Consider the following 26238-nt stretch of genomic DNA (forward strand, 5'->3'; position numbering starts at 1 on the left):
TTCTTAGCTGTTTTATATTCTGGGCACAGAACCAGCTGGGAAGGATACCAACCCACCAACCAACCACCAGTGGCATTGGTGGTAGTGGCTAGCTGCAGGTATGGTCTGTATTGAAGCCTTGGCTTTTATTCAAGGCCTTATTGTACATTCCTTAAATTGCTTGATTGGTCACCTGGAAAGAAGTGATACCATAGGGTAGGTGGGGAGGGGAAGGCATGGCAACAGGGGAAGTGTTTAAAGGTCACAAATTATGCAGTACCTCGTAAAAAAAATTCTAATTAATTCAAAGCACCTTTGATGATTTGCTTTTACCCCTTTTATACTTCTGTCTGTGTAATGAAGGGCAACATACATGCAGGCTGATGCATTCTGACGTACCTGGCCTGGGTGTGACCAACCAAATTTTCCTTCCGCCAAAGCCTGCAGGTTGCTCCCGCTGCAGACGCGAGGCGGCCAGGCCTTCCCCGCCCGGATTGGGAGGTGAGGTCGGATTGTGATAAACAGCGACCTCTAGCGTGTGATTCAGGATTTGCATTTGGCTAAGAGCACAGAATGAAAATAATAGAGATGGGAATTCTTAGCAAATGCCCAACAAAGGCGAGATAGACATTTCCTCGTTGTTTTCTCTGGTAGAGAAGCTGAGGACTGACGGCTGAAGGTTTCGTTTCATTTTCGTCGCTCTCTACCATCAGTACTGGGGATGCTATTCAAAACGTTCCTTTTTTTTTTTTTTTTTTATCTCCAGCCAATTTCCTCCAAACAGATCGTTGGGATTTATTTTTTTTTTAAAGCCTTCCCGGTTGCCTTTAGGGCTTGAACCCTAGAGTTCACGCAGGATAGCATCAGCTTCTCCGACGGTGGGGTGTGTGCACGCTGCAGAGAGTTGAGGCCAAGAGGATGGGAGAGGGGAGCTCAGACAGGGCCAGAAGGCCGTGCCACCTGGGAGCTGCGGGGAAGGTCAGGGCTTCTGCTCACCCTTCCTCAGTGACAGCGACCCTCAGAGGGTGGGTGGCTCTCCATTTCTACTTGAGGCTGTCAGCTCTTGAAGACTTCCTTCCCCTGACCTGGTACTTCCATGCGCAGTGATCAGCTGGAGAGGGTTCTTGCCCTGTCTCTGCTCCTCTTGTCTTCTGCCCCTCCACTCTTCTGAAGCAGATTCTGAGTCTCAAGGGTGATGTTTAGGCCAAGTTAGCTCACAGGCTGAGGGTGTTCATTCTCTCTGAAGATTGGAGCCAGAGGGTGACCTCTGAGCTCTGTCAGGAGCCAGGAGGAGATTCTTCAGAGAAAGGCTAAAATCACAGTTCCTGGCCTATGACTTTGCTGTTTTGTGATGGGAATAGGGATTTGGGGGTTTGGAAGGGAATGCATTTTCCTGTAACTTCAACTCATTGAAGGCTGACAGACTCAGTGCATATTTGCTGGAATAACTGGGTTTGCCCTGCTGCTGCCTTTTAACGAAGTTTTAAAGTAGAAATGCTGCATTTTTTGCTGTTGTTTTTTAAGCTATAAGCGCGTCATGGTACTCAGGCTTTCCTGGTTTCATCAGTGCTTCCTCCTCCCTAAGTTATTAGATCAGGGACCTAAGCAATTATTTAAAGCAGGAGCCATGCTTAGAGTTGACAAACCAAAGCTATAGACTCACCCCCTACGTAGCCATGTGTTCCCCTAACGTCACATTTATATGCCCGAGCGGGGAGCGACTGGTGAGGATGAGCACATAAACGCGGTGACAAGAAGATACAGGGAGTGGTGGGAATTACATGACCAGATAGAGCCGGGGAGGCTCAATCAATTCAGCAAGTTTTCCCAGATGGCATGGCTGAGCATGTGGCACAGCTTGGGAACAGGTTTGAGGCAAGGAGAGGGACAAGTTGAGAAGGCCAAGGGGGAGGGACGCAATCAAGAGGCTAAGATAGGCAGAGCTCCCTGGTCTTCAATACAAAGGATCAACACCCGGGCTCTATCTTTAGAGATGTGGAAAGTTGTTAAAATCCCAGCCCAAGAAGGATAATAAAAGTAGAGTAAAAATGATGGTTCAATAAAAACAATACTGATAGGGGAAGATAATTCTGACTGAGGTGGGGAGGGTCGGGGGGGGAGGGTAGGTAGATTTAGAGCAAAGAAATCTGAGGAGCAAGAAGTTTCCCATGGGAAATGACCAGTGTCTGTCTTCAGGCTGTGACAGTATAAAGAGAAAGATACGTAGAAAGCCTAAATAGCAAGAGAGGAAAGGGGCAGCAGGATTTGCTACTGAACTGGATGAATAAAAGACTAAAAATGAACCGAAGATTACTCAGAAGTTCTCCATCATGGAGTTGGCAAAATGGTGGCATTAACCAATTGGGCATTCAGGAAGAGCCAGCTTTTTCTGGAGGTAGATGGTGAACCAGGTAATGATTGTGCCCTGTCAGCAGAGTCCCTGCTGGAGAAAGATGGGGCTCACTTCTGGTCCTCGCTGTCAGCCTTCTGCAGCACCTCTGCCTCCTCCAGGCATGGTTTCCATTCATCCGCCATGCACTTTCACCCAGCAGGTGCCAGTGGCTGTTTCAGGCTTTCTCACCTTCCTCAAATCTCCAAACTGCCTCTCCCTCGTCATCTCATCCTCTTACCACTCACCTGCCAGAGCAGGGTAAGGCACCCAGAAGGAAGCCACCATGCTCTCCCCTGTCTGGGTATTTCCAGACACTTTCCCAGATGTTTGCCTGGCTTGCTCCTTCACTTCATTTAGCATCCTGCTCAAATGTCACCTCCGTGGTGGTCTTTCTGGCCATCCTATCTAAGGCAACACTCCTGTCTTCATCTACCCTTTACGCCACTTTATCTTTTCTTAATAGAACTTCGTTGCCAGCTGATATATATTTATCTGTGCTTTCTGTTCTTCCCCATCAGACTGCAATTCTTCACAGACTGTTATGTTTAACATTGAGTCTTAGCACATCCAGCAGTGCCGGCCACACGGTAGATTTTCAATGAACATTCATTCAGTGAGTGACTTACCGAGTCTCTATATTTAACATTGTTGTCATCTCCTGCCTTCTGGAAATGCCAGTCTCTTTACAATGTTAGTTCTTGTCTCTTACTCTTTGATTGCAGTTTCTTTGTTTTCTGTTCTATTGTTTAAGGCTCAGGTTCTCAACATGTACTTTTCTCTTTCTCCACTCCATTCATTGGGGATTATATGTAGTCTCAGAGCTTCATCTCTCACATCTATGCTCCTGTCTTGGCATCTCTTCTGACTTCCAGACCCATATTTCTAGTTATCTGGTGGCCATTTCCATTTAGATGTCTTACTGTCACCTAAAACTCCCAAATCACCTTCCACAGTCAGAGTCACTGTCCCTGCCAATGTCACTATCTTCCTTCCACTCCGCAGGACTGAAACCTTTCAAATTCTTTTTATTCCTCTCTTTTTACATTTTTTTCCCAACCTGTGCCAAGTTCTACAGTTTCTTCCTTCAAAATTAAAGAAATATTTATTTATTGCCTAATATATGCAAAACTGTGTGCTAAATGCCTTGGGGTCAGTGTTATAAAGATTCTTATTCTACCCTCCAGAAGTTTGTAATCTAGGCTGAGAGGTAAAACATGTTTGGTAATTAGAATTTAAGGTGGAAAATAATGAGTTACAAATTAGAGTTATGAGAATGCAGAAGAGGGAAAAATTACTTCTACTTAGCTTAGGGAAGACCTCAGGGAAGAGGGACATTTGAGTTGGGCCTTGAGAATTAGGTAGCATTTGGACATGCTGATCCTGGGGGAGGCCTTTTGGATGGAAGGAACAGCATGAATAGAACCAGAAGCAAGACAGCCATGAGTGAGGGCGGGGCAGTGAGGGTGGAGTTGGATAGAGCCTCAAGTGGGTGAGGAGAAAGAATGGGAAGGAAGGTTGGGGACTTTTTATTTCACTTTGAAGGCATTGGAAAGAGATTTAGGAACACTGAGCAGATAAATCATGCATCAGAGCTGTGTTTCAGGAATGTTCATCTAGTCATAGCCTCAAACATGGGTTGGAGGTGAGAAATGCAAAGCAGGGCATAATCATCTAGGCTAGAGATCACAGCAGCCTAAACTTGGGCAGTAGGAGTAGGAGATGGGGAAATGCAGGGAGATGGAGGAGACACTGGTGGGGAAGAATGAACAGAACGTAGCATCCAACTGAACGTGGAGAACAAAGAAGAGAGAACAGTAGCAAAAACGATGCTGAGATGTTGAACCCCAGTGTCTGATCCCCACGTCAGAAGTAGGGAAGACCAGAAGATCAGACATGAGAAGGAAAGTGATGAGTTTAGCTACAGTCACAGGGAGTTAGAGGTGCCATTGGGACATCCAGGTGGAGCTTCCAGTAGGTGGTTAAACATGTGAGTCTGAAACTCATGAGAACGGTCAGATCTAGAAACAGCAATTTGGAGGCCATTACCAAGGTGAGAGTTAGGTCAAGAGATTGATCACAATTGCCAAGGTATTTGTAAAAAGAGAATACGAGATGGCCGAAGATGGTCGTGGTGAAACACCTCCATTTATAAGACAGAAGGAGGAAGGATCCAGAGAAGGAGCATAAAGAGAGGAGGAGGAGAGGAAAGTGTCAGAGATGACCAGGATGGCAGTTTCAGGAAGGAGTCGCTGACACTGTAAATGCTACTAAGACATGGAAAAGGGTGGAGGTTGAGAAGAAGCTGTTGGGTTTATGTGACCTCATGTCCTTCCTTCATCCTCCCTTCACCTGTACTCCCCTAGCGGATGTCCTTATTTCAAACCCCTGGAATCCTCCCCTTCTCACTTCTCCCTGCTGCTATAGCCCACCACCAGGACAATCCCTCTAGGACACCATTTTCATGATGTCATCTCTCTATTCTATAAGGAGGCAGAGTGGTGTAGTGGGGACAAAGCTGGATTGAAGTGTCAAGAAATCTGGTTCTCTGGCTCTGCCACTAACTAGCCGTGGGTGCTTGGGCCAGGTACCTGAATTTAAGTCAACATATAAATTCTCTTCCTCTCTAAATTCTAGGATCTCTTTCTACCACATCAGCCTAAACAACCTTCCCTGGGTTTATTGGGGTCTCTCCAAAATCCATCTTCATCTCCCTCTCCACCCTTGCATTCTGAGTTCTCAAAATGCACCTGCTCCCGTCAGATGGTCTCCTCCTGGTCCTGTAACCAGACTGCACTGATTCCTGCCTCTGTGCCTTCGTCTACTTGCCTTTTCTTGCCTGAGTGCCTTCTGATTTCTCCCCTGCCTGTCCAAATCTTCAAGTCCTCCCCAGCCATCTCAACACTCGTTTTTCCCATGGAGTGTTCCCTGACCCCTCCAGTTCTCACTGATCTTTCTTTCTGCTGAACTCCTGGGCATCTACATAGAACATCTAAATCCTGTTTTTCTTATTTTTAACAATTTGCTGTTGTTTCAGGCGCAGTTAGTCTTGGTACTCCCATGAGTTGTAAGCTCTTTGGGAGAAATGGACCACATCCTATGTGTCCTTTGTATTTCTCACAGTATATTGCTCAGCATGTCACTGAACACCTAGTGTGTTCTTTACATGCGTTGGTTAGTCAGAGTTCTTCAGAGAAATGGAACACACACACACACACACACGCACACACACAAACACACAGACATTATAAGGATTGGCTAATGCGATTGTGGGGTTCTGGAAAGTCCTAAATCTGTAGGGCAGGCAGAGGCTGGAAACTCGGGTGGAAGTTGATGTTACAGTCTTGTGGCAGAATTTCTTCTTTCAGAAACCTCAGTTTTTGCTCTTCAGGCCTTCAACTGATTGGATGAGGCCTACCTACGTTATTGAGGGTCATCTCGTTTACTTAAGTTCAACTATTTTAGATGTTAACCACGTCTACCAAGTGCCTTTACAGAAGCGCCTAGATTAGTGTTTGATTAAATAACTAGGCATTATAGTCTACCCAAATTGGCAAATAAAACTGACCATCACAGAGCACTTGCTAATGAAGTCATATTGAGGAGTAATTCATTGTACAGAATTCAACAAGGTGGAGTCTTCAGAATAAGAATGGAGAAGGTTCACTGAGAGACCATGATAAGAAGCAATAGGGTGTGAAGAGAGTGGAAGCCATAAGGTGCCCCTGGGTGAGCTGGTTGACAAGGAGTTTATGAATCAGCAGGAACTTGCAGATTCTGGGTATTTGAAGGTTAAAAGGAAGAGATCACTCTTAGAAGGTACTGGAAATATCTCTATGCGAAGAAAGGAGTGGGGTGGGGTTGGGGGAGAGATGGGGGGAGAGAGAGAGAGAGAGAGAGGAGAGAGAGACCCAGACACTTAAAATCCCAAGTCATTGTTTGTTGTATATGTTTAAATGAAACTGAGGTGAATTTAAGTGACTTCAAAATTAGAAAGAAATTTTGCTTTCTTCTCAGGCAATAGACAGACACTAATGATAGACTCTAGAAATATGAGAATAAAATCAATAGGAACCTAAGAAAGACAAAGCAGATGCCTTTAGTGAGGAGAGAGAGTTCTTGACAGATTTTTCAGATGAGAAAAGGCCACATTTATTTGGAAATTGGTTTATTTCAAATAAATTTGTGTAGATAAAACCTTGAAGGAGTAAAAACCAAAACCAAAACCAAAAATAACACAACCCAAAAAATTAGAAAAAAAACAAACAAAACTGCTTACGGCAGAAATCCAGATATTTGCTGCAAAACAATTAGTATTAGTATTGCTGAAGCATTCCCGAAATAGATGAACTTCACCATTAGCCTTCTGTGAATTCAAGCAAAGAGGCCTCATTATACAAATTACATGCCTGAAGAAGGGGCTTCTGCACTGGGATGAACTTGTAAAAAGTACATTTAACCCGAAGGCAATTTTGCCTATCTGTGTTTTGCTCTATTCCCTTTGCTATCATTGAAGATATTTATGCTTCAGCAAATTTCTTACTCTCAATCTGATTTCTCCTTTTTCTTAATCCAGCCATGAAGTCATAAAATCCCCTGTTTGGGACAATATGATTTGCTGCCATGGAAACAATTACGATATCATAAATTTATCTTGCCCCATGAGATCAAAGAGGAAAAGCAATAATACTAATATTTTGCAGTTTGATAGTGCCATTCATCCAGAAGTCACTGACTAGTAAACATCATCAATTTGTGGATGAGGAAAACTGAAGTAGCAGGCTCTCATGCCTTGGTCTAAAGCTCTTGAATTTTAGACTGTGGCAAGAATGTCCAGATGCTTCTAATTCCCACCCAGAGCAACAGCTAAGGAGCCAAACTCTTGGTATCCATGGCTCTGTTTTTGGATAAGGACGGAGAGTCGGCTCCTCTCCCAGCGCCTGTACTTCCCCAACTGTTCCTAATTATAAGAGTATTCGATGGAACCTAGTTTGAGAAAATAAACAAACAAAAAGCCCTTGGCAAATGTCACAGTGGTGAAAACACTTATATACATAGAAATAGAAAAGAGGTTCTGGAAAGTGCATTAAAACTTAAGCACTCATTTCCAGTTCCAGCCTTGGCCTGACACCCCCACCCTCTCCAGTCCCACCTAGATGCTCATTCTCTTGGCTCTTGGACGTTGTTGAATTTACCTAGAAGCTAATGGCACTTAAACTCCAGGGCCCCTCACACCTTTAGACCCCTTGCAAGGCTCTGGGAGGGGCCCTAGCAATGTGTTCATTTGGACAGACTTTTAAAAAAATCTACACTCTAACTTCCTCTTAGATTGGGTGGTGTTGGAGGAGCCTTTGGGGAGCCTGGTAAGGGGAAGTGAGTTAGGGATGCATTTGGATCAAGTGGTTTGCAGTCACTTCTGTTTATAGTTAAATTATTGCTACTCATTTCTGAGTAGCAGTGGCTTCCAGGAGTACTCTTACTGCCCACTTTCCCTGACCCCCAATCATGGTGAAAGGTAGGAATGTGTCTCAGGTACCCATTACTGGAACCAGGCATTGTTGGACTGCTTTCTTCATGGAGGGATTTGCAAGATGTAATAATTTACCCTTTATTTTCAGGGGCTGCCCTTTATTCCTCAGATCACTGGATACCTAAAATTTTTATTCGTGTGGTGGGTTTCTGAGTCTTCATAGAGTTTATCTCCCACTCTCCAGAGTGCATATGGCTTAGATAGGCCTGCAATGTCCTAGCCACCTCTTGCTCATCCAATCCAATTAGCATAATGTCGTTAGTATAATGGACCAGTGTGTTATTCTATGGGATGTTTAACCAGTCCCGGTTTTTATTTTGGACTATATTATGACAGAAGTTGGGAGAGTTAATATAACCTTCAGACCAGAGTATAAATATACACTATCTGTTTCTAATCCTATTTTTTGAGAGGGATGGAAAATAATGCATTGGCCAGATCAGTGGCTGCATACCTTGTACCCAAGGCCATGTTCATTTTCATCTGCTCTAGCAAATATACCACATCTGGTACAGCAGCTGCATTGGGGCTTGGTTGAGTGGCTGTCATCTACTGTCATCCTTCAGGGTCTGTCTTGCTTTTTCAGGGGTCAGACTGGCCAATTAAATGGAGGTAAGATGGAGTTCACCCACCCTGCATCTTTTAGGGTTTTTTCCCAGACAGCTCTGGGGCCTCTTAAGTTTTAGCTACCAGGTCTCTACAGAATCTGCCACAGTTGTGCCTTTTATGGGTCAAATATGACCTCAGCCCACAATCCCTCTACCACTTATATTACTATACTGGACCTAGAAACAGCTTTTCTACTCAGGTGTTTGAAGGAAACCCAGAGAAGTCACAAATCTCTTCTGAAATGTACTAGTGTCTTTTCTGTGCCCATTTATAGGATTATCTTGGGGACAGAGCCAGGTCAGATTGGTTCTAAGTGTTTTCCTGGGGATCACTCAGAACTGGGCTTCCCAACTAGGCTCTATGGAGAGCCCAGCACAGAGAAAACCCTGAATCCATCCCTCTGTCCTTGAGGACGATAGGGCTGATGTGGGTCGGTGACATTATTTAGCCCTGGTGCTGGGAGTGGAGCTTGTGGCATGAAAGGTAAAAATTTCCATACTCTGACTTCCACACAGTAGTCTGCTTGGTCTCCCCTTTTCTCTTTGGGCTACTTGTCATCTGGTGCCATCTTCTGCCCTGGAAAGGCCAAACAGAATCAGATTGGGGCCTGGGGCAGGATGTTACACCCAGAGCCTGGGCTTTAGGGAGAAATGCACTCTCTCCCTTTTCGCTCTTTCCTGAGGTTGGTCTTCTCACCACTGCAGGGCCAAGATCAGCGTATTGCTGGGAGAAGGGGCTGGCCAGTCTGCCTTTGGTATCCATTGCTTAGGCTGCCTAATCTCAAGAATCTCAAGTGTCAATCTCAGCTGTGGGGCTCCAAGGGAAACCATATGCCTAACTGAAGAGGTCACAAACTGGCTGCCCAGGGGGCACCTACAGCCCACATGTTATTTTTAAGAAATTAAAATTAGTTGTCCATATTTAAAAATTGAGGATTTCATGTGAAATTTTAGGTTTCTGCTTTCTCCTGGGAAATAAGATGTACTGTCAGTGTTGGACGCATATTATTATGGCACACATTGGCAGAAGTCAGGTAATGGCTTCTCCTTTAGATGTTGTCATGGGCTAAACTGTGTCCTCCAAAATTCATATGTTGAAGTCCTAATTCTCAGTACCTCATAATATGACTGTATTTGGAGATATAGTCTTTAAAGAGGTGATTAAGTTAAAATGAGGTCATGAGCGTGGGCCATAATCCAATATGACCAGTGTCCTTATAAGATGAGGAGATTAGGACACAGGTGCAAAGGGAAGACATATGAGGACACAGCAAAAGGACAGCCATCTACACAGCAAGGAGAGGGGCATCAGAAGAAACTAAACCTGCCAACTCCTTGATCTTGGACTTCTAGCCTCCAGAACTATGAGAAAATAATCGTTGTTTAAGCCCCACAACGTGTAATACTTTGTTATGGCAGCCCTAGCAAACTAACTCAGATCAGTGTGATTTGCAGTGGGCCAGGGTTCCCACCACTCCTCTTGCTGGCCCACTTCAGCCATTTCCATCGCCTCCCTGACCCCTGGAGGCATGTTGTTTATGACCCATGCCTCATAGGAACACAGAGAGTGCTTTTTCCTGGTTGAGGGAAGGGGCCTCCATCTACTTCCCTCACAGTCTTACAGGGCGGCAGTTTGAGAGATTCTGATTCTTAGACAAATATCTGTACATTCCAACCTGAATAAAACTTCTAGATACTTAGAATTCGTTTATATTTAGAGTGACTTTGGGTTACATGGTCAAGTTTACCCTTCCTAGACTGGCAGTTCTGTAACTTTTGACCAGGCCTGGGATTTAGGAAACTGAGCTGGCACTGGGGGGGGAGATGAGGGTGGCTCTCAGGAGGCAGAGCACGGGATCAAGGGAGATCCAAAAAAAGGAATTGAGGCCAAGTCTGAAACAAGGGCCAAGCAGAGACTAGTCACGGAGTGTTAATCTGCAGAGGCAGGGAAGAGAGCTCGGAACTAGGGATGAGGCAACAGGACAGAGAACGGAGATACAGGACAGAACAGGTATGCTCAGGGTGAGGGAGGAGGGCAGGGTCTGGAGAGCTGGCCGGAGCTGGAGAAAAGCCATTTGTAGAGTACCTGTGGCTTTGTCCTGGCACGGATGGGAGCTGTTAGAGCTTGAGAAGAGAGCCATATTGCCCTGCATTCCAGGAGGAGGAGCAGTGACCCTCCTCTTTGATTCTCTGTACCACTTATACAGGTTCCAGGCCTATATTTGGGAGACATAAACCAAACTAAGTGTACAAAGTTCACAGAGGACAGACATCCCACTTACCCCAGCATCCTAAGACCTCACCAGTTCACATGCACACGAATAGCAGGGAGCTGGGATTGGTGCTAATAACATATGCCCTCTCCCCCACCACCCCACCACATTGCTTTTTTCTAGAATACAGTATTTTTATTTTGATACCTTCTATGTGAGGGGATGGGGAATTGTTTCCTCCTTCTGAGGTTTCTGTGGGGTAGTTTTGTTTATGCTAGTGGAGGAAACGTAGAGCTTTTAAGTAACGTGTTGAATAAAGGCCAGCCTTTGCCCAAGGTAGAGCAGACCATGCCAACGACTGTCCTCACTGGCAGTGTTATAGATTTATCAGTGCTCACGAAGCAATGCCAGCACCATGCCTTTATTATCTCAACTGTCCACTGTGTGAGGAGAGAATAAATCATTTTTGTCCTCTCTGCACCATGACTTTATATCTTAAAACTCATGGCTCCCCTTAATCTCTTTCCCTACAAACCAAACATAGGCCATCCTATTTGTATTTTCTCATAAGACTTATTTTTCAAACATTTTATCATTCTCATTTTCCTCTGAAACTTCTTTGATTGCTCTACATCGATTTTGAAATTTGGAACTTGAAGAAGAATATACTTAGTATCCCCGCTGGGTTTGTACTCAGTGAAGGCCAAGTCAAAAGAAATAAACACATGACTATTTGACCTTGGAGTCGAATCCCTGCATCCCAGCACCGCACGCCACAGTCTGGTGTTGCTGTGGGCCCTCTGTGGACTTCCAGACCATTTATTACTCGTGCTCAGCCAGAACAACAGTCCCAATTCTCAGCTTGCTCCACATTTTTTCATATGGGAGCCACTTTGTTTTTCTTTATTGAGTCTCACTTTATTGATCTGAGCCCAAGCTCTAATTTTGACATTGCACATGTTTTATTATCCTCTTACATGATAGGCCATCATTTTCAGTGCCCTCATGCTTCATCATAAATGATTTGGTCTGACAAGAATCACATCTTTCAAAAATTCATGTAATAGAATTCCAAACTACGGAATAAAATGTACTAATTGTCTTATAATCCCTTGAGACACGTCTATCTTATGAAATGAAGCATTTACTTCATTGAATAAATATTAAGATATATTCTAAAAAACATTACATCTTTCAAGTATATATTAAGTTGGCTGAAGAGAAGTTTTTATCAATTTATTCACACTTTCAGTAATTATTGAGACTTCATTCTCTGTAAAGATATGGAGGATATAACAGAAATGAGACACGACTGCCTCAGCCTTAAGGAAAGTCTCCTCCTTTCAATTGGCCATGAATGGGAATAGAGATTGAGTCTATATTTTCTCCCCTTCTTGGACATAATTCAAAATCAGAGTACTCAATAAAGGTTTATTCTGTCACTGAGCATAGTGAACTGACTGCTTCCAATAAACACCCCCTCCTCCATCCTCTCCCCCAAATACACACCACCACATTTTCCTCTAGTCTAATGAATGGGAGTTTTCATTTTGTAACTGGGAGCAGAAAGAGAAGACAAGGGGGATGGAGTAGATTCTGTAACATTTGTCCCCACCCAGCCCAAGGAGCAGTTAAGTGCTGAGTTTGGGGGTGGGGGAACCCTTCAAACTGTGGACATAAGCTTAGGTTACAAAGCATGGCCCAGAGGTGGGGCAGAGGGCCATTCTCTCAGCCACAGTGGGAGTCTGTTCTGGGACTCTGAAGACTGGACATGCTGGGGCCAGTAGAAGATAATACTCTTGACATGGTTCTTATGATAAGTGCGGCCGTTTGGAGTGTATGGGAGAGGCTAATTATTGCTAACTTTCCTCCCCTCCTGAGAATTCCTAGTAAATGTAGGAAATGGTGGAATTACAACTAGTTTGGAGACCTATCGGGTAGTATTTGAGACAAAAGTTGAAGATTCCTAGCCATAGTGGGCAATGCCAGTAGAGAGAAGGGGGGAGTAGGAAAAAGGGAAAATTAAATTATCTTGAGTTTATATTATGTATCAGCATATTGGGTACTTGACATATTTTGTCTTACTTTATCCACACAATAACCCTATGAGATAGATATCATCATCCTTATTTTCAGATAGGTAAAGTGAGACTAACAGAGGTTAAGTAATTTGACCAAACCAGGATTTGACTATAAGTCTGCTTGGCTTGAAGACTTTATTCTTTCCATGATATCATTGCATCTTTATTATGAATGGGATTCCCTTCTGTACTCGTCTATTGTCATGTCATATGACCTAATCACGTAAACTTGGTCTACTCTGGGAGGGAGGCCTCACTCTCATTATTTTGATGATACTATGACTCATCACCACTCTCCCCTTATAGAAAACTTCCAAGGAAACAGTGAGCGAGTGTATAATGTTTTAGTGTATTTCTCTCCTGTAATAGAAAAATTGTGCTAAATTTGGTCTGGGGCAAAACTTTTCTATGTGATAAAAATCCATAACCTCCTTCTAGAAAAAAAAATGCTTATGCAATTTTCTGCTGAATTTTAACAGGATGAAGATTTTGTCTAGGAAATTAGTTGCCTCCCCACTGAGTTGACTTAGCTGATTGTTAGAAAAGAGTTCAGGGACATTTAACCAGCATTCTTTTTATTTCACATCTAGCAATGATATTTCACTCTTCTCTTTTCCTATAAAATATCTCTGACTTGGCCGACTATGGGCCTTTTTCTCTTGAAAAGCATGATTGTAGTAATATTTTTATACTTGCTTATAACTAAATTGTCTGAAATTTTTTCTTTAACACAAATAATAACTGTTAATAGTTAACATTTACTGAACTCCTACAGGATGTGAGGCAAGCTTCTAAGCACATTATATGTATTATTTTATTCTCCTAACAATCTGATAAAGTGGGTACTACTAGCATCCCTGTTTCACAGATAAGAAAATCAAGACCAAGGGAAGTGAAGTAATTTGCCCAGCATCTCACAGCTAGTTTTTTGGTTTTTTTAGATAATTTCTTTTTTTTCCCAGTTTTATTAAGATATAATTGACGGGGGCGGAGTCAAGATGGCGGCGTAGGCAGACTCTGAACTCACCTCCTCCCGTGGACACAGCCAATCTACAACTACTCGTGGAAAAATTACCCCTGAGACAGAACTGAAAACTAGATAAGAGGAACTCCTGCAACAACGGACAATCCTAACTGGGGTAGAAGAGGCAGAGACTCCCTTCCGGAGAGGAAAAACGCCGCCTTCACAAGCCGCCAGCGTCACGGCCGGCCGCCGGGAGCAGCTCACAGGTACGCAGCCTCCCTGGAGGCGCGGGGCCCTGAGCCGGGGAGCGCCCCCGCTGTGGGCATTTTGTGGACCCAGCACAATTGAGACCAGCAGCATAATATCTGACTTTGCCTGCTACTAAAGCATTGGGTAGCACCCCCAGAAAACCCGGTTCACAAAGAAACTAAAACTGGCTCTTAAAGGGCCCGCGCACAAACTCACCCGTTCCAGAAAGCATCCTAAAATCACCAGAAAGAAAGGTGCACAGTGCTTCGGTGACAAGAGACTCACCTAATAGGCCCTGAGTGCATCTCGGTGAGGGGTGAGACCTCTCCAGGGACTGGGACATTGGCGGCGGCCATTGTTGTGGCCTGGTGTGAGCGTGCTGACACAGACGCCATTGGAGTTCTCCCTGAGACCTGCTAGCCCAGGGTCTGCTCCACCCACTAGAGCACCGATTTAATCCAGCTCAGCCAGGGCAGGCAGCCCACCCTAGAGACTAGCCCCACCCAACAACAAGCCCTCAGGCAACGTGTGGGCCTGCATAGATTGGTGACTGGATTCTCTGCAGCCTGGCAACTGAGCTGACTTGAGCAGGGCAGGGTGTGCACAAGGAGCGGGTGGAGAGTGTGGGGCGGTGGCAGAGTGTGTGGGGCTCCCGCTGTGGAGAGACTGGGTCCACTTGGGGAGGTCTGGGCGCTCACACGGGGCAGGACTGTGTTGACTGTGTGTGTGGACCTGTGGGCGGCAGGGCTTCTCAGCCACAGAAGACTTGTACTTCTCAAAGACCCACATAGGAGGTTTGCTCCACCTTCCAAAACCTGAAACAATTGGGTGCTCCTGTGCCTGAGGCCAGCCCCACCCAGCTGCAATCCTCAGAGAGCTGACAGGAGACCTAATAGGCTAGAGGCTTACAGCAATTGTAAGGCCCTGAGCCTAACAACCTGCCACGCTGGGGGCCTACTCACTTAAAAGAAATACTGCAACACAAATGTGGTATTAGAACTTGCAGCCAACTGTGCTGGGGCTCCCCACACCTGATAAAGAGACTGAAGGGCCCACAACAACTACAAGCAGCTGAGCATTACAACAGCTGGCCAGGAGCATAACTCAGCCTCCCTGGGCGCCTACAGGGAGAGCAAACAGGCCACAGCAGAAGGATACACGTAGCCCACATAGGGTTCACCCCTGGAACATTGAGAACTGAGGGAAGCACACTGGAAGCCTCCTAAGCCATCACTTACATAAGGTCACCTATCCAAGAGCAGGAGACGTAGCTGACCTACCTAATAAGTAGACACAAGCACAGGGAAAGAGGCAAAATGAAGAGGCAAAGAATACATTCCAAGAAAGGGAACAGGACAAAACCCCAGAAAAGGAACTTAGTGAAACAGAAATGAGCAACCTACCCGACAGAGAGTTCAAACTAAGAGTGTTAAGGATGCTCACTGATCTGGGGAGAAGAATAGATGGACTCAGTGAGAATGTCAACAAAGAAATGGAAGATATAAAAAGAACCAATCAGAAATGAAGAATACAATACTGGAAATGAAAAACTCATTAGAGGGACTCAAAAGCAGAGTAGAGGATACAGAAGAACGGATCTGTGAGCTGGAAGAAAGACTAGAAGAAATTACCCAAGGTGAACAGGTAAAAGAGAAAAGAATTAAAAAGAGTGAGGACAGTCTAAGGGACCTCTGGGACAACATCAAGCGCACTAACATCCGTGTTATAGGTGTCCCGGAAGGAGAAGAGCGAGACAAGGGGGCAGAGAATCTATTTCAAGAAATAATAGATGAAAACTTCCCTAACCTAAGGAAGGAAACAGACATCCAGGTACAGGAGGCACAGAGAGCCCCAAACAAGATAAACCCAAAGAGGCCCACACCAAGACACATCATAATCAAAATGTCCAGAATTAAAGATAAAGAGAGAATCCTAAAAGCCGCAAGAGAATGTCAAGTTACATACAAAGGAAACCCCATAAGGCTATCAGCTGACTTCTCAGCAGAAACCTTACAGGCTAGAAGAGAATGGCATGATATATTTAAAGTGCTAAAAGGAAAAAACTTACAGCCAAGAATACTCTACCCAGCAAGGTTATCGTTCAAAATGGAAGGAGAAATCAAAATTTTCCCAGATAAGCAAAAATTAAAGGAGTTTGTCACCAAGAAACCAGTGTTACAAGAAATGTTAAAGGGACTGATTTAAGGGGAAAAGAGAAGACCACAAATAGGAAAAATTATCTATTTCCACGATTAGAACGTAATGGATACAAATGCACAAAAAAGAGGTTGGATATGATATCAAAAACATAAAAAGGAGGGAGGAGGGTAGTTAAAGAGTACAGCTTTCAGACAGAGGTCAAACTAAAGTGACCATCAATTCTGTATAGAAGAAGTAAGGAACAGAGAAGGACTACTAAAACATTGAGGAAAAAAAAAAAAAGTTAAAAAATGGCAGTAAGTACATACTTATCAATAGCTACTTTAAACGTCAATGGACTAAATGCTCCAATTAAAAGGCATAGGGTGGCTGACTGGATAAAAAAACAAGACCCATATATATGCTGCATACAAGAGACACACTTCAGACCTAAAGACACTCACAAACTGAAAGTGAAGGGATGGAAAAAGATACTCCATGCAAATGGCAATGAAAAGAAAGCTGGGGTAGCAGTACTCATATCAGACAAAATAGACTTTAAAACAAAAACTGTAAAAAGAGACAAAGAAGGGCATTACATAATGATCAAGGGAACAATCCAACAAGAGGATATAACACTTGTAAATATCTACGCACCCAATGTAGGTGCACCTAAATATATAAAGCAATTATTAACAGACATAAAAACAGAAATAGACAGTAACACAATAATAGTAGGGGACTTTAACACTCCACTTACACCAACGGATAGATCATCCAAACAGAAGATCAATAAGGAAACATTGGCCTTAAACGACACACTAGAACAGATGGACCTAGTAGATATATACAGAGCATTCCATCCAAAAACCGAAGAATACACGTTCTTTTCAAATGCACATGGAACGTTCTCCAGGATTGATCACATATTAGGCCACAAAACAAGTCTCCATAAATTTAAGAAGATTGAAATAATACCAAGCATCTTTTCTGACCACAAAGGTATGAAACTAGAAATCAACTATAGGAAGAAAACCAGAAAAGCCACAAATACATGGAGATTAAACAAAATGCTACTGAACAACGACTGGGTTAATGAAGAAATCAAAGAAGAAATCAAAAAACACCTGGAGACAAATGAAAATGAAAATACGACATGCCAGAATTTATGGGATACAGCAAAAGCGGTTCTAAGAGGGAAGTTTATAGCAATACAGGCCTATCTCAACAAACAAGAAAAATCTCAAATAAACAATCTAACAATGCACCTAAAGGAACTGGAAAAAGAAGAACAAACAAAGCCCAAAATCAGTAGGAGAAGGGAAATAATAAAAATCAGAGCAGAAATAAATGAAATAGAGACCAAAAACAATAGAAAAATTAATAAAACCAAGAGCTGGTTCTTTGAAAAGATCAACAAAATAGACAAACCTTTAGCTAGACTCACCAAGAAAAAAGAGAGAAGGCACAAATAAGTAAAATCAGAAATGAAAGAGGAGAGGTTACAACAGACACCTCAGAAATACAAAAGATTATAAGAGAATACTATGAAAAACTATATGCCAACAAATTCGACAATCTGGAAGAAATGGATAAATTCTTAGAATCATACAACCTTCCAAAACTGGATCAAGAAGAAGTAGAGAATTTGAATAGACCAATCACCAGTAAGGAGATTGAAACAGTAATCAAAAACCTCCCCAAAAATAAAAGTCCAGGACCAGACGGCTTCCCTGGTGAATTCTACCAAACATTCAAAGAAGACTTAATACCTATCCTTCTCAAACTCTTCCAAAAATTGAGGAGGGGGAAGCTCCTAACTCATTCTACGAAGCTGACATTACCCTGATACCAAAACCAGACAAGGACAACACAAAAAAAGAAAATTACAGGCCAATATCACTGATGAACATCGATGCGAAAATCCTCAACAAAATACTAGCAAATCGCATACAACAATACGTTGAAAAGATTATACACCATGATCAAGTGGGATTTATTCCAGGTATGCAGGGATGGTTTAACATTCGCAAATCAATCAACGTAATACACCACATTAATAAAATGAAGAACAAAAATCACATGATCATCTCAATAGACGCAGAGAAAGCATTTGACAAGATCCAGCATCCATTTATGATAAAAACTCTGAATAAAATGGGTATAGAAGGAAAGTACCTCAACATAATAAAGACCATATATGAGAAACCCACAGCTAATATCATCCTCAATGGTGAAAAACTGAAAGCTATCCCTCTAAGAACAGGAACCAGACAAGGATGCCCACTGTCACCACTCCTATTTAACATAGTATTGGAAGTCCTAGCCAGAGCAATCAGGCAAGAGAAAGAAATAAAAGGGATCCAAATTGGAAAGGAAGAAGTGAAACTGTCACTATTTGCAGATGACATGATTTTATATATAGAAAACCCTAAAGAATCCACCAGAAAACTTTTAGAAGTAATAAACGAATATGGTAAAGTTGCAGGATACAAAATCAACATACAAAAATCAGTTGCATTTCTGTACACTAACAACGAAGTAGCAGAAAGAGAAATTAAGAATACCATCCCATTTACAATTGCAACAAAAAGAATAAAATACCTAGGAATAAACTTAACCAAAGAGGTGAAAGATCTGTACACGAAAACTATAAAACATTTCTGAAAGAAATTGAAGAAGACACAAAGAAATGGAAAGATATTCCGTGCTCTTGGATTGGAAGAATTAACATAGTTAAGATGTCCATACTTCCTAAAGCCATCTATAGATTCAATGCAATCCCTATCAAAGTTCCAACAACATTTTTCACAGAAATAGAACAAAGAATCCTAAAATTTATATGGAACAACAAAAGACCCCAAATAGCTAAAGGAATCCTGAGAAACAAGAACAAAGCTGGAGGTATCCCACTCCCTGATTTCAAAATATACTACAAAGCTATAGTAACCAAAACAGCATGGTACTGGCACAAAAACAGACACACAGATCAATGGAATAGAATCGAAAGCCCAGAAATAAACCCACACATCTATGGACAGCTAATCTTTGACAAAGGAGCCAAGAACATACAATGGGGAAAAGAAAGTCTCTTCAACAAATGGTGTTGGGAAAACTGGATAGACATATGCAAAAAAATGAAAGTAGACTCTTACCTTACACCATACACAAAAATTAACTCCAAATGGATTAAAGACTTGAACGTAAGACCTGAAACTGTGAAAGTTCTAGAAGAAAACATAGGCAGTACGCTCTTCAACATCAGTCTTAGCAACATCTTTTCAAACACCACATCTGACCGGGCAAGAGAAATAATAGAAAAAATAAACAAATGGGACTACATCAAACTAAAAAGCTTCTGCACAGCAAAGGAAACCATCAACAAAACAAAAAGACAACCTAACAATTGGGAGAAGATATTTGCAAACCATACATCTGATAAGGGCTTAATCTCCAAAATATATAAAGAACTCATGCATCTCAACAACAAAAAAACTACCAACCCAATTAAAAAATGGGCAAAAGACCTGAACAGACATTTCTCCAAAGAAGATATACAGATGGCCAACAGACACATGAAAAGATGTTCAAAATCACTAACTATCAGGGAAATGCAAATCAAAACTACAATGAGATATCACCTCACGCCCGTCAGAATGGCTATAATTAACAAGACAGGAAACAACATGTGTTGGAGAGGTTGTGGAGAGAAGGGAACTCTCATACACTGCTGGTGGGAGTGCAAACTGGTGCAGCCACTATGGAAAACAGTATGGAGATTCCTCAAAAAATCAATGATAGAACTACCATATGATCCAGCTATTCCACTGTTGGGTATTTATCCAAAGAACTTGAAAACACCAATTTGCAAAGGTACATGCACCCCTGTGTTCATTGCAGCCTTATTCACGATAGCCAAGACTTGGAAGCAACCTAAGTGCCCATCAAGGGATGAATGGATAAAGAAGATGTGGTATATATACACAATGGAATACTACTCAGCCATAAGAAACGATGAAATCCAGCCATTTGTGACAACATGGATGGACATTGAGGGCATGATGCAAAGTGAAATAAGTCAGAGGGAGAAGGTCAAATACCGTATGATTTCCTTCATTAAGTAGTAGATAATAACAACAATAAACAAACACATAGGGACAGAGATTGGATTGGTGGTTACCAGAGGGGAAGGGGGGAGGGAGGAGGGTGAAAGGGATAATTGGGTACATGTGTGTGGTGATGGGTTGTAATTAGTATTTTGGTGGTGAACATGATGTAATCTATGCAGAAATAGAAGTACAATGATGTACACCTGAAATTTTTACAATGTTATAAACCAGTGTTACTGCAATAAACAGAAAATTAAAAAAAAAAAAAAAAGATATAATTGACATACATCACTGTATAAGTTTACAGTGTATAGTGTGATGGTTTGACTTACATATATTGTGAAATGATTACCGTGATAAGTTTAGTTAGCCTCCATCATCTCATATAGATGCAACAAAAAGAGAAAACAAAAAAAGGAAAAATTATCTCTTTTCGTTTTTTCCTCACAGCTAGTTAAGTGGTGGAGCTGGGCTATGAATCTAGACAGTCTGACTCCAGCCCTGTGCTTCTTACTTCTTCCCCATAGTCCTTCAAGTCCATTCTGCTTTATTTTTAAGGTTTGATTACTTTTGCCTCCATGAAACTTTGAATCTTGAGGTACTTATTTTCCCTGTTGGGTTTTGCACTGGCCTTTCAATTAGAGAGAAAAGAGGCAAAATGCTACCTTTCGCTTTCATTTCCTTATCCGATTGAAATGTGCTATAATCATTCTATGTTCTTTGTTCTGAGCCTTTGGCTTTTATTGGGGCGATGGAGAGGTTTTGAGCTGAGGAGTGACGTGATCTGACTTCTGTTTTTACAGGCTCACTCTGTGGTCTATAGAGGAGACTAGAGGAGGGCGAGGGTGGAAGCAGGGAGATCAATCAGGAGACACTCACAATAAACCACGTGAGGGCTTGTGGTCTCCAGGACCAAAGCGTGAGAATGAGCCAGAGTCTATATACACTTGAATGCAAAGGATGAGGTGGATTGGCTGTGTGGTAAGGAATCAACCATAGCCTGAGGAGGCTGTGTCTGTGGACAGAAGGGAGAAGATGGCTCGTCCTTTGAGTGTGGCATCTGGACCATCCACATGAGGATAAGAGCAATCTATACCAGCTCCTCCCCACAGACCAGAATTTCGCCTCCACCCAGTGGGAATTTTCCTGAACCCTGAGATAAAGGAGAGCAATTTTTTCATGGTTGAAGTTAGTCATGGTTCCCTCTTCTTTGTGGACAGTCATCTCTCCTGCTCAGAGCAGTTTATAAGAACACCGTTCTCATTCCCCTATTTCCAGCATTGTACGTTCTCATAATATTCATGGTTTTGATTTGATTTTCATTTTTTTAAAATGGCATTTTCCATTTGTATTAAACATCTTTTGAGGTGTCTTCCAAGGCCACGATCTCCTCCTTCTGAGAATTGTTTTCCCCAATCTTAGGTGAGGAGCTTTTCTACTATGTTATTCTTTATAGACATCATCCTGTGTAATCCTTAACAAATAAATAACTACTCTAATTTATCGGTTGATAATCCTGGATTTTCTTATTAGGTTTTGCCTGTCAGTGGGATAAACCTTCTTACGAACACCCACAAGAAGATCTCCTTCATATTAGTAAAGACATATAATATATATGTATGTATATATATTATGTATGTATATGTTTATGTATATTACACATATTTATGCACATTTAATTATTTAAGCTATTGGAATTTAAGATAGAGGTACTACGAGTAATTCTCAGGTGGAGTCCCAAACACTCTCAGTTTTATCAATACAAGTTCTCACTCAAGTCTCCTTGGGTGCTGTGTTATTGTAATGTGAGGCCGGAATCATACCAGAGAGATGGGGAGTTGCCTAACCTGGGCTCTGTGATTGCTCAGGCACAGGGTGATAATCTCCCCATCTCCTTTCCTCTTAAAGTCAAACTAAGGTTTGTTTCTACCACACAGTGATGCCTCCTAAGCTATTTGAGTGGGAACCACCAGTCCACCTCACTGAGCACTTGACTGAAAGTGACAGAAACCCAGTTGAAACTGACGTAAGGACAAAATGAATTCCTTGCCTCATGAAACGTTAAGGGCCGCCTAGCTTCAGGAACTGCTAAATTCAGGCACTCACACTATGTGATTAGGAATAGGTAGCTCTCCATTTCTCAGCTCAGTTTTCTTCCGTGTTCTCAGGCAGACTCTCCTGACTTCATGAGTGCCAGCAGTTCCAGGCTTACATCCCACTGGCTGGAAACTTCAGTGAAAGGAGAGCCAAGTCCAGCAACTGGGTCTCACTGGGATGACTTGGTTCATTTTCCCAACCCTGCTCTCAGTGCCATGGATGGTGGGACACAATACCCTTTGGCTCTATGGAATAAAAATGGCAAAGGGATAGTTTTCCAATAGGAAATTACCAGAAGAAGGGAGGTAGATGCCAGACCGCCCCAGCAGCAGGTGCCCTGTCTTAGATTTAAGTTGCTTTTCTGCTCCCCTGGGTTCTATCCTTAGTGAATGAGCATCTCCCATTGGGGCCTGAGTTGCCAGTGCCCACTGAATTCCCAACTCAAGATGGAAAGTGCTTCTTTGAAAGCGAAACAATAAGGTTGTTTCTTAAGGGGCTTATAAAAAATACTTCCTCTCTCCCTGCTTAAATGTAATCTTTTATATTGCCCTCAAAAATAACTTCTAGTGTCCTTTCATCTGCAAATAAGCGCTGGTGTGGTCTTTGTCTGCATGTATTATTTATCATTCAATTCATGGTGTGTCTCTGTTGATCTGCCTGTGGGTGTATGCGCCTGAATTTAAATGAGAATTTATCTGTGTGGTCGAAGAAATCCTTTAGGAAATCAACTCCCAGAAAGAGGTGGGGAAGGCAGCGGCTTGGCCTTGGGGACAGGAAGGCTGCACCGGAGCAGTTGGATCTACAGGGGGCAGGGAGCCCTCTCAGCTCTAAGATCACCAGGCAAGTGGATGTAGAGTCCCGGGGGGCATGTCACAGACCTAATGCAGCCTCAATTCAGCCCAATGAAGTGTTTCTAGATTACATGATGGCAATGATACAGAGTAGGAGGTTAGCCTGCACATCACAACTGGTGAGAACTCGCTGCCCGTTCTCCTGCTTTATAGTTTATAATTTCCCCCAGAATAGGCCACTGCAAGGAAAAGAAGCTGAAATGCAGTTCATTCCTTCCCTTCTACTCTTAAGTGGTTATAAGTTTTCAGAGTTTGTTGGTAGAAATTATAGGTGTTATTCGCAAAAAAAATAATGCTTCCCTGCATGTAGCCAGCCACTGAAAGTAATAGTTCTCCCCCTACTGAAGGGTTTCTATCCCCATGGCAACTCAGGGATATAAGCCAGAGTGGCAAACACCATGGACACCTTTTGCTCACTCTGTGGACTCTGGGTTTGGTTTCGTAAGTCCTGGCTGGGACATGTCCGCTGGGTCAACAGCTGCGGCTTTAGAGCTGCTGGCTGAATGTGGAGCAGCCCAGACTTTACATTGATAAATCCCTGAGTGCAGATTGCCTCTTTTGATGCACCTTTAAAGAGATCTTATTAAAAGACTAGATGCTTTTCCAAAGAATCGCAAGTTGGAAAATTTCCTTTAGAGTCATTGGAAAGAAATTTTTAGGCAAATCTCTACAAAGCGTTTTCTCTTTCTTTCCCCTCCTTCTTTCCTTCCTCAGGTATTAAATGAGTGAATTATATACGAGGCATAGAAGCAGCCAAACTGGAGAGACGAGACTCATGCAGGAATAAATACAACACGTGACAATATGCACTAAATGCTGCCCCGTGGCACACACAGCGACTCACACGGGTCATCGTGGCCTAGTAGACTTGAAGGAATGTCAAAAAACGATAATTCCCTTTGTGAATCTCATTCAAGAAAACATTTCAACATCAAGCAAGTCCTTAGAGTATTGTGTATCGTGTGTGTTATTGGACAGGCTGTCCCTATAAACGCTGCCTGAACCCATGCTGCCTGTGAATTAGGACTCTGGGAATCTCTCTCCCTTCTCCTCCCCCATGTGTTTCCTTTTATCCTCCTGTCCCTCCTCTCTTTCATTAGCACTTTTCATAGCGTATCTCTTTATTCCCTGACTTCATGGTGACTTATGTTCATTCCTGATGGGGAACATCCTCCCCTTAAATTTCACGACATTATAGGAACATAGACCTTCACTTGCAGATTTCAGAACCACTTACTCCCAGCCGAGCATGTGGAGTTTTTATTCTCCTAATGGAAGCCCTCTCTAGGCACTTGAATGCCTAGAGAGCATCTCTTTTCTCCTTTGGGGACAAAGTTCACATACAACCTTCTCCTTGCCCCAGAAGCACAACTTCTCTGCTATAAGATGGGGTCCAACTTGGTGCACCTTCTAGAGCCCCCATCAGAGGCGGTGGAGCTTGGTGGTTGTGGTGATGAGTGCAGACCCTGGAGCCAGACTACTAGGGTTTGAGTTGTGGCTCTGCCACTTACACGCTGTGTTACTTTGGCAAATCACTTAATCTCTCTGTGCCTTCATTTGCTCCTCTTTCAAATGGGGAGAACAGTACCCACATCATAGGGCTGCTGTGAAAATTAAGCAAGTCAACCTATGTCAAGACTTAGAACAGTGCTTGGCACTGGGGCAACCACACATTCAGTGTAGCTCTCATTTTCAGGGAGTGATAATACCATGGTTAGCATCTTTGGAATGTTTACTAGGAGCTAAGTATTATATTAAGGGTTTCACATGAGTTATCACATCTAGACCACATAAAGCCCTGTGGGGTGCGTGCTGTTGTTAACCTTGGTCTTGTAGATGAGGAAGCTTGTTGCCCCATGTCACTCAGTTAACAAGTAGCAGAAACAGGTTATTTACGTGGTTACTAAATGGGTTACTAACCAGCATTACTATGTTGAGCTGTGTGTATGAGGTTTTTGGTTTGGGTTTTTTTTCTTTTTTTGGTGTGGGGGAGGGTTTGGGTAGGAAAAAGTAACCTTTACAGAGAGAATTTTTGTCTTATTAATACCTCATTTGGATTTGAGAAACTAATTCCTATTCAATAATCATTAGATCTGTGAAGATCGTTTTAAATCAATAAAGATGTAAGTGGGTCCTCCCCATGAACGTCTTGGTGAGCACACACCTCTCAGGTTCTCAAGGGGAAAAGCTTGCCAATTTCAGAGATGGAGCCAAAGCTGGATAAAGGAAGAGGAGTTGGCAGTGGCTGGAATGGCACCTAAGGGTGCCTCCTCCTCCGTTCTAAAAAATCACTTTGGTTGTCACCTCAGAGGGAGCTGAAAAAATTGAGTCCAGGACACAAATTCTGATGAGATCAAGAAGGGGCAGGAATAGGAGTAGAGGCCTGGGCAGCTGGAATTACGTGAGGGTAGAGGACACCTGAGGCTGTCTGGGAGCTCCTAAAGGAAGAAGGTGCCAATCAAAAGAACTAATGATAACTTTTATTTTACAACTTTGGCTAGATCTGACCTTGGCTAGCCCATTAAGTTTCTGGAAACCAACAGCTATTGCCCTCATATGCCAAATCTCAGTATCACATGCACCATTTATTCTTTGGGAGTATTTAGTACTGGCATAGTGTTCAATTTCATCTTGTTAAAATAACTTCCATAGTAAAAAAAATCCTACTGGGCATATGGCCTGTGGGGAAATTGAAGCTGCCTTTTGTTCCTTCCCTCTTTAACTTGCAGATTCCAGCTGAGCTGATAACCAAACCCCAGCCTCCTTTAATAAACTCAATGGACTGCTCTGCCCAGGGATGAATGTCTCTGTAGTTACAAGGTTTCTGTTATATAAAGAGCAGCCCCTACCCCACACCATCTATGCCATTTTAGCTATCTCGATTCACAAAGGAAGCATTTCATTTTCTTTTTATAATGGAGAATTTTAAAGGATGTTGGCTATTGCCAAAGCATTTCCAGATGCAGAGCAATGAAGCAGGTTGGTTTCTGGACACCACACCTCTTGCTGAGGCCCTGGATCCATCTTCC

The 26238-nt window shown here is 42.8% G+C and overlaps 1 protein-coding gene across 3 annotated transcripts in view; it reads right to left on the bottom strand.

The window, feature by feature from the left end:
* LOC147914526 (uncharacterized) overlaps positions 1-14518 on the bottom strand; it is a 28124-nt gene extending 13606 nt beyond the window's left edge. For all 3 annotated transcript variants that reach the window (XR_015555254.1, XM_087444018.1, XM_087444017.1), the window contains exons 1-2: positions 14299-14518; positions 10593-10722 (exon numbers count right to left, since the gene is read on the bottom strand). Coding sequence is in view for 2 of the 3 variants with exons in the window: in XM_087444018.1 (XP_087300144.1) it covers positions 10593-10722; positions 14299-14408 (240 nt within the window). In the remaining variant the exon portion in view is untranslated. The remainder of the gene's footprint in view (positions 1-10592; positions 10723-14298) is intronic.
* Between the last annotated feature and the right edge of the window lie 11720 nt (positions 14519-26238).

This window comes from Ceratotherium simum, chromosome 19 (genome assembly GCF_057802395.1).
Source record: "Ceratotherium simum simum isolate JZ-2026a chromosome 19, ASM5780239v1, whole genome shotgun sequence".
NCBI classification, from domain to species: domain Eukaryota; kingdom Metazoa; phylum Chordata; class Mammalia; order Perissodactyla; family Rhinocerotidae; genus Ceratotherium; species Ceratotherium simum.